The 9,204-nt window shown below is 40.3% G+C and overlaps 1 protein-coding gene across 3 annotated transcripts; it reads left to right on the top strand.

Annotated features, from left to right (window-relative positions):
- Window positions 1-360: 360 nt before the first annotated feature.
- Window positions 361-5,629, top strand: mat2al (methionine adenosyltransferase II, alpha-like). 3 transcript variants are annotated; one of them, XM_015002133.2, is made up of 10 exons: window positions 407-525; window positions 695-772; window positions 1,686-1,763; window positions 2,234-2,356; window positions 2,452-2,564; window positions 3,378-3,521; window positions 3,601-3,819; window positions 3,898-4,080; window positions 4,726-4,859; window positions 4,943-5,629. In XM_015002133.2, the coding sequence occupies exons 2-10, from the start codon at window positions 697-699 to the stop codon at window positions 5,043-5,045; spliced, it is 1,173 nt and encodes a 390-aa protein (XP_014857619.2). In that variant the 5' UTR covers window positions 407-525; window positions 695-696; the 3' UTR covers window positions 5,046-5,629. The 3 variants fall into 3 exon arrangements, with proteins under 3 accessions (XP_014857618.2, XP_014857619.2, XP_087866891.1); XM_088010765.1 differs by having other exon boundaries at window positions 418-536; XM_015002132.2 differs by having other exon boundaries at window positions 361-772.
- The last annotated feature ends 3,575 nt before the right edge of the window (window positions 5,630-9,204 follow it).

The following is a 9,204-nucleotide window of genomic DNA, read 5'->3' as shown; positions in this document are numbered from 1 at the left end:
CTAAAAAAAAAAACGCCACTTTGGGCGCCTCTGATCTACATCAACCTATGCTAGAGGATAAAGGCCACTGAATTCTGACTTCAATCTCCAAAATTTGTTTTCTTTCAGAATTCATTTGTCTCAGAATTTTGACTTTAATCTTCCAAAATCAAAAGACACTAGTTTAATTTTGAGAAAAAAGTAAAAATTATTATTTTTTCCATAACTGTTTATGCTTGCAGGTCATGTTTCCTCAATTCCAGATTTGAGGCCAGAACCGCACAAAGTCCTTCAGAGAGCAACAAATGGCGCCCCTGGTCTATACCATAGTGAGTAATATTACACGTATTTTACTGTCGTAGAAGTGCTCTGGTTCCACTTAAATGTATGGTAAAATGTAACACCACAGCGACACCTAGCGGCTCCTTTCCTGACAAACATTCCTGGAAGTTGTTCAGCCATCAGCCTGCAGGGTTCGGAAAGGCCCTGAAAACTTTCACCGAAATGATTTATAGCAGCTCATTTCCGCAGGAGCGCTGAAGAAAGGTTTTATCAGGGTGATTTTTATCAAAACCAACCTGAGCTTCAACCTCCACACTTAGTTAATCATTGCTTTTTACAGTCACTACAGTCATCTCTCTCTCTCTCTTTTTTTTTTCTTTTACTCTGCGTCGCCACGTTTGGACTCCGTTAAACCTCCGTTTCTCTTCAGCAGAGATGAACCCCAGCAGCGGAAAGCGCAGCGGGAAGACTTTCCTGTTCACGTCCGAGTCTGTGGGGGAAGGACACTCCGGTACTGTACCCACTCAAGCTTCCGCCGACCGACACAGAGCACATACACACACACACAATGGCGAAGGAAGGCTGCAGAACACACTGTCTGCACATGTGCGGATTCGGTCGAGCTGTTCTGAAACGGTACAGCATGCAGTTAGTAAGTTTAAGTCATTTCAATGGCGCTTAAAGACGAAAACGGACTAAACATTTAGTTTACGCTACGACTTGAAAGAAAGTTGAATGGAAATGGTTCAGACCATTTGTATGGAGGTCCAAAAGTGCCAACTATTATTTATTTATTTATTTTTTTGTACATATCTATTATCTGTTATATATTTGTACATATCTTTTTTATAAACTTACAACTTACATACTGCGGCTAGATACTGCAACTTTAAATAAAAAAATATATAATTAAATGATTGCTTTAATGACTCAATGATTAAACAAATATATAATTTATTATCTCTGAAGAACATACTTATTTCTCAAAAATATAGTTATTTTAATTGTCAGTTTTGCCTATTAAAAAGTGTCTAGTGGGTGGGGTTAATGTCTTTATGCAAAATATATGGTGTAAAGTGGTTGGTGTAAGGTTAACCAATCAGATTTATTTGACAAACCACAGAGGCAGTTTAAGTTGTCATGGTGCAATAATTCAGATAAAAATACTTAAAATAATAATTATTGACATAACTAGATATGATTTAACAAATATTTATAAAATTTAAATTTACAGTAACATAATTTCTAGTACAAATGATTTGCTTACAATAATATACATTTACTTAAATTATTACAGTAATTCATAACTGTCTGTGTTTTTTCAACCAGAACTAAATGTTCCTAATAAAGAGGCCGTCTGATTGTTTTACAGACGCTTCTGTTCCTGTTCTCTTTTTTAAACTTGATGTCTTTTGTTTCTGCAGATAAAATGTGCGATCAGATCAGCGACGCCGTCCTGGATGCCTACCTGAGTCAGGACCCGGACTCTAAGGTGGCCTGTGGTGAGTCTGAACATCACTGAGCTCATAAATTATGTTCTCTAATCATCTCTCCTCCTGTTCATCTCTTGTATATACTTTTCCACCCTTTTAACACAAATAACCACAGCTGTGCTATAATTTATTTCTGTGCTTCAGTTAAACACCCCATAATCCTTTGCTGCATCACTATCACAGTCACATGACCGAACAAACACCACATGACCAACTGCCTCCACGAACACAAACAGCAATGGGACGGAAATAAACATCGTTTGCTAATATTGGCTCAATTTTACTCATGAAATCGATACGATGTGGATTCCGATATATCGTGCATTCCCTGTATAATGCTGCTGTCAGCAGAGATATTAAATATGCTTATTAAAAAATGTTAACTTTGGAAACTCTGTCACATTAAACAAAAGCTGAAACATAAAAGACTGGCTAGCATTAGCGGAACCCCCGATCATGTGTTGAAATCCTGATTCCAGAGTGTGTGGCAAAGACTGGCATGATTTTACTGGTTGGAGAAGTGACATCGAAAGCCATTGTGGATCTCCAGTCCGTCGTCCGAGACACCATCAAGAAGATCGGCTATGATGACTCGTCGAAAGGTATCGCATGGTTGACTTGTCCGTGGACGTTTACAGGTATGTCCCCAGAGAATCAGGCAATAGATCAAAACCCTGCTGCTTGTTTTTGTCCTCAGGTTTCGACTACAAGACATGCAACGTGCTGGTGGCCCTGGAGCCGCAGGCTGAGGAGATATCAGACTGTGTGTTTGAAGGAAGAGATCAGGAGGACATCGGGGCTGGGGACCAGGTTCATTATCTGACCTTGTACTGTAAATGCACCTGATATACAGAGAGTCCCAGGATCCTCGAAAAGTCTTACATTCATGTATCTAAAATTAAAGCCTTCAAATGTCTTCAGTTAGTTAAAAAAAAGTAAGCTGGCTTAAATTAAAAGTCTTAAATTTGTTGTGGCAGGACTGTTTAATCTCGTACATTCTGGTATCCTCAAGGCGGTTGAAGCTACCACTGACCAGCTGCTAATCTAACTTTACTAGCATGCTAGCTAGCCAGCCAGCTTTTTGTCATCCGTTTGTCATGGGTAAATGCAAATTTATTGCCAAACAAAACTTGACAACCTCAAACAAATAAAAATGACAACCAAAACCGTAAATAAAACAGGTTATGAAGTCGTAAACAGATTTTCCCCTTCAAAAAGTATTAATCATCAGAATGGACATTTTTGAGCTCATCTGAATTTATTATGAGATTAATCGCTTATTGGGGCAGGCTTATTAGTGGTAGGACCATCAAGTTCATTCGTGGACTGGAGTCGCGAATGAACTTGATGAAAGTGTATTCAAACAAACAAAAGACGTTAAGAAAACAGGAGCATGTGAGGAACAGCAGAGGTTAATGGAGGAAACAATGACAATAGAACCAGAAGAGCTAATTACAGGTTAGTGGATGCAGCTGGGGAAGGAGCAGGTAGGAGCAAATGAGGAAATGTTAACAGATCTATAATGGAAGGCTTCAATCACAGCATATCCATCTGTTAGTTTTAGTTAAAGTCCAGACCAAAACACATTGGACACCTTTAATCACATGAGGTTTTTATTTCCAGGGCTTGATGTTTGGCTACGCCACTAATGAGACGGAGGAGTGCATGCCTCTAACCCTCCTGCTGGCTCACAAACTCAACCACAGGATGAGGGAGCTTTCTCTTAACGGAGAGTGTCCTTGGATCCTACCAGACTCCAAGTCACAGGTGTGGAAACTTACCCTTCAGCGTTTTGTGTCTTTGTTCTGTTTTTGTCAGCCCCGTTGTCTCTGTCGTGGTCTGTCAGGTTACGGTGGAGTACCGAGACAGCGAGGGCGCCCTGGAGCCGCTGCGTGTCCACACTGTGGTCATCTCCGTACAGCACAGCCCCGACATCACCCTGCAGGAGATCAGACACAACCTGATGGAGAAGGTGGTGAAAGTTGTCGTTCCTGCCAAGTATCTGGACGAGAAAACCATCTACCACCTGCTGCCGAGTGGCAAGTTTCTGATGGGAGGCCCACAGGTCGGCATCGACGCAACTACAGGTGTGAAAGATCTTTTCTTTTTAAAACACAACTTGTTGGGGTTATGTTATCTACAGGGTGACGCAGGACTCACAGGACGTAAAATCATCGTGGACACCTACGGAGGGTGGGGCGGCCATGGAGGTGGAGCTTTTTCTGGGAAGGACTACTCCAAAGTGGATCGGTCAGGTGCCTACGCGGCCCGTTGGGTCGCCAAGTCTCTGGTCAAAGCAGGGCTGTGCAAGAGGGCCCTCGTTCAGGTGAGACCCAGGCAGCGTTCCTGGTAACTGTAAATGCAGTGGGACGCAGGGTTTCCCCCAGAAAACCTACGCCAAGTTTGGTAGTAAGTGCCCTAGTGCAGTCCACCATGTTATTGTGTAAAAAAAAGGTAAAAGTTACAAAAATTCAGAGGTGCACAAGCAGGCATCATAAATTGGGAAATAATAGTGTGAGACCACCAGGCAGGTGCAGTTGGTGAGCACTCCCCCGATGCGTCAACGATAAACCTGACTTACCCCATCTTTACTGTCAGTGGTTCTGGTGTGTAAAAAAAACCCGTTTAACATAAACAAATGACACTTAGCCTGTTTCCCTGCCAGGCTTGTAATACACTTGGGGAAACCCTGGGATGGAAAGCAATAACAGCAGCTGTGTTTCAGTTACAGATGTGCACAAAACCTTGTCGATATTCCACTCATGACGAAAAACACAATGTCACAATTGCGGTGTTTTCATTACATAAGAAACGCGATTAAAATCACATCTGAATAAGTTTGTTCATGCAGTAGTTTATTTCGAAATTGCCATGTTCCCAGTAAGCAGATTTATTGTGGAAAGGCCAAATAGTGCAATTCTGTGGTCAGTGGAAACGCAGCTCGTGATGCTTTCGGCGGTATTCCTCTCAGATCTCGTACGCCATCGGCGTGAGTCACCCGCTCTCCATCACCGTGTTCCACTACGGCACGTCGGACAGGGACGAAGACGAGCTGCTGCAGATAGTGAAGAAGAACTTTGACCTCCGACCTGGAGTCATTGTGAGGTACGTGAAGTCCCTCCAGCCCCATCATGTATGAGCCCTGAAATAAAAGCTGTGCGTGTGACGCTGTTTCCTGTCATTTACAGAGAGCTGGGACTAAAGCAGCCGATTTACCAGGCGACGGCCTGCTACGGTCACTTTGGAAGAAAAGAGTTTCCATGGGAACAACCCAAGAAACTTGTGCTTTAACTCAAGATATTAGCAGATATGCCCAAGATCATTAGCAAAATATGTTTTTGTTGTTGATTTATTTCTTTGTTCATTAATGAAATCACAGATGAAGATTTATGTAAGCCGTTTAATATACAGTCGTAGACACCCTATGAAGATCCGTATGTTTAGCATATTCTTAAAAAGTCTTAAATTCATGCATCTAAAACAAAGGTCTTCAATTCATTTTAGAAAATGTAAGTAGGTCCTAAATTTGTTAATCACAGGTCTGAAATTTTGTATTCTATGTAGTTTAATTTTCTCGTGAGACTTTTCTGTCAGGCAAACATTTGCATCGCACGCAGACGTCCTTTCATTCTGTGGCTCGAGGCGATTGAGGCTAACGCTAACTACCTGCTAATAAAATAGGAAATGGTAATGAATCTATGACCTCATTTCACATCCTGTAAATGGATTTAATGATTCTCCATGAGATTTTCTTTTTTTTAAACTTTGAATATATTCAATTGTGACCTAATTCTTGTTTTAAACTTCTCCCCGACCCGTCCGCTCTCCTCCTTGATCTCCATGTATTTTTTTTCCTAATAAACCTTCACTGAACAGCTGTTATTTTACTGAGTAAATTGCACACATGGGAAGACTTTTATTTCTTGCACGTTCTGATCTGTATATCCTCCACCTGTAGATGGTGCTGTTGCTTCACACATGCGGGATACGTTGAACCTTTGGCCTCGAAGCTCTTTTCAGTCATCGGTTAGTCATTCGTAGCTGTTGTGTTTAAAGACACTGATGCACACTGACCAAACAGTTAGATCAGCTGCTTCCAAGAAACCGTGACTTGCAATGTGACGTCATGCTGAGTTCACCATGCACACAGCGAATATTATCTGTTTTTCCGAGTGGGAGAAAACCAACCACACCTCTGAGAGCATTGCGTACTTTATCCAGCAGGCTGCTAGGAGTAACAAGAGGATGCTGTAAAGCTATCAGAGGACTGAACTCTGTGATATGTGGTGAGACTGAAATAAAATGGAAGCAATCGTGAACACTGGTGAGGATGTTGAGGCTATTCCTCTGAAAGGTTTAACTGTGAAGGTAAAAATATTCATTTTTAATTGTTTCGGTGAACAAAAATGTTTTTTTTTTCTTCTTCCGTTTTTGTTATTTTAGTTTTAGTTAACCATAATAACCTCGTGATGTTGTAGAGCCAGAGTACTGGCGCCAACAGGATGTTGCGGTGAAATCTTTTACCTCTCTCTCCTGATTACTGGAGACACTTTTTTTTTCTAGAATCCCTCTGTCAAAAAAAATGATTCCTAATTTTCAATCAGCAATTCGACGGTGTTTAAAGGTAATTGAATCCTGATACGGGGACAATTATTCATCATTTAAGGTTATTTGTATTAATTGGAAATATTAATGGGTTCTTTTGGGTGCAGAGAGGAGATGAATATTTGGTCACAGAGGAGCTGCACCACTCCAGGCTCTCACACATCCCCCGATATTACCCGACAACCTCCACGGCTGAACAGAAGGAGCCTGGAGATTGGAAAAAAAAAAGTGATTCTAAGGAAATCCAGAGAGGAGCTCAGGAAAATCCTCAGTTAATGTTTTTTCAAAGTATCTGGAATTACAATTGCAAATTTTCAAGAAATTCAGCCTCCTTTTATTTTGCCTGTGTTTCATCCAATGAAGAGCCCTCCTTGTTGTCATGGTGACATTTCGCTGGCAAACCCCAACTCAGCCTCATTATTCCTCAGATGGGTTTGGTTTGTTTTTATTTATTTCCCCCAGATACATAAACTAGACTAAAACCCCAGTTTATGTTTTTCAGGCAGCCATATTGAATACTGATGCTCCACTTGGCAGCCAAAATGGATTCATTTTATTGGAGATATTCTAATAAAGTGACATAATTCTGGTTGATTTTTTTTTATTCCTGGATTTTTTGTGTTCTGTTCATCCTGTGATTAGTTCTTTTCTTTTGCTTTTATTTAGATTTTTCTTATTCTTTGCTGCTTATTTACTTGTGATTGGATCTCACTTTAGCTCGTTATTCTTTATATTTACTTAATTTTTGTCCCTGTTAAATGTCTTTTTTCTGTTTCCTGTTTTATGTTTACTTCCTGCTCCTCTCTTTCTTCCGTCTACATGTCTGGTCTCATATCTCACAGCTGCAGCTCATTACCGATCAGCCATCGGTTCTCTATTCCAGTAATCAAGCTACCTAGTCTTAAAGCTCCTCATTTTCAGTCACTACTTGCTGGATTTTAGTTTTACCCACCTTGTGGTCCCATGTAGTGCTCCTTGTGCCTCCAGATTTCTATTTTTTTGTAACAATTTGTAATTTTATTTTTGTCATATTCTTATTAAATAAAGTTTATTTGTGTAGCACATTTCAGCAACAATGTGGTTCAAACTGAATCATATAAAAACATAATAAAGCAACCTGTTATGAAACCAACCTTACATTTTGTCAAACGTCATCAAAAGCAAATATCCATCAACTATATTGGTCAGAGTTCCAGTTAAGGCAGCTCTAAGCTGGTGGAGTTTTAGCCTTGATTAAAAGGAAGTCAGTGTTTCAGCTGCTCTACAGTTTACTGGAAGTTTGTTCTAGATTAGAGGAGTATTAAAACTGATTATTGCTTCTCCGTTACATTAATCATTTTTGGATCTCTGTGCTCGGGCCCTTCTATAGTTATGACAATGACATAAATATTCATTTCCATATGTGATCAAACGTAATTGTTTTTTTCTTTTTTTTACAAAAACAAAGGAAATTAAAGTAAGGCGACTGTTGGAAGATTTGCCTCTGGAACAGGAGGTCACGTGATTCTACAACTTCAAATTTGACATTCCTTTGAAAATGAAAGACTAAAAGTATGATATTTTCTTAAAAATAAAATACAAACACCAAACACAGAACAGGGTTCACTTGGTACATAGATGTGGTAATCTTAGTATTTCAGAAACTGCCAATATACTGGTGATTTTTCAACCACCTTTGAGGTCAGAGGAAAATGAGCAGGCTGTTTTGAGGCGACAGACAACAATAAAAGGGCAGTAGCTAAGCGCCTCAATTTTTTGGGGGTGGACACAAAAATGTTTCTTTTTTTAGGTAAACGCTGTTTTACAAACATTATTCTACTGTTATTTTTGTAAAACTCATAGTCTGATCCCAGGCGAGTCATGTTAATAGCTCAGGATTTTAATGAATGTAGATAATATTTAAATATTTGAACATTTCAAAGTTGCAGTAGGTTTCTTTGGAAACGACATGGAGCCGTTGGCCAGGGGACACATTAGACCTACAGCGCACTAATTCACACTTGCTGATATTGAAATTTCCATGAGTAAAATCATTTTTCTCTATGGCACCAAAACTGTGACGCACATCTTTGTGAATGCGGCTCTGCTCGGAGCAGATGGGGCTGCGGCAGCAGGAAGATTTGATCTTATTCTGTTCCTCCTTTAAAGTTCTCTGGGTGTGTGTAATAAGGAACATTCTTGCATTTCACCCGTGAATTTTGTTGGTAATGAGGCTGTTGGAGCGACCACACAGGCCTGCTGCAGGAGGAGGAGGAGGACAGCAGCGGTGAAGGGCTGAGACGAGGGAACGGTCTGTTAATAACAGGCTGGAGGAGCTGATTTTCTGATTCAGCGCTCAGAGCCCCTTGATTACTTTGACAACCTGTTAAGAAATTCAGGAGGGCGACGGCCTGCTCATAAAATTTGCAGAACCTGATTGACTTTAGGATATTTTCATAAAAGGGCCAGCATGTGTGAGTTGTGTGTGTGTGTGTGTGTGTGTGTGTGTGTGTGTGTGTGTGTGTGTGTGTGTGTGCAGGCTGCTGTTGGCTGAGATGGAAATGAGATCGGAACTATATGTATTTTTTTTTTTTAGGTTTTTTATTAGATCTGAAGGAAAAAGGGATGTGACTCCTCAGCTCAGGATATCAGGCCCTCACTCATCAAACAGACGGAGATTGGATCTTTTTTTTTCCTTTTTGTTCTTTCCTCAAAGATTTCTCCACAGGTATAAATACTTAACTTACTGAACTACAGACGATAGAGTCAGAGAGTCAGTTGTTGGTCATTCCAACCCTTTGCCATTTTATACTTTTTTCAGATTTTATTGTTTCATACTCAAATATTTCAGGTACAAAATGAAAGT

This window comes from Poecilia mexicana, unplaced genomic scaffold (assembly GCF_051168715.1).
Source record: "Poecilia mexicana isolate PSO_F unplaced genomic scaffold, ASM5116871v1 scaffold_12, whole genome shotgun sequence".
NCBI lineage: Eukaryota > Metazoa > Chordata > Actinopteri > Cyprinodontiformes > Poeciliidae > Poecilia > Poecilia mexicana.
Note: the sequence above shows the minus strand (reverse complement) of the source record. Positions and strands in the feature narration are given on the sequence as shown.

Coding starts and splice junctions, on each gene's coding strand:
- mat2al (XM_015002132.2), top strand. CDS start 697: ATGAACCCCAGCAGCGGAAAGCGCAGCGGGAAGACTTTCCTGTTCACG. Junction 2,357..2,451: donor CTATGATGACTCGTCGAAAG/GTATCGCATGGT, acceptor TTTTGTCCTCAG/GTTTCGACTACAAGACATGC. Junction 4,081..4,725: donor GCAAGAGGGCCCTCGTTCAG/GTGAGACCCAGG, acceptor TATTCCTCTCAG/ATCTCGTACGCCATCGGCGT.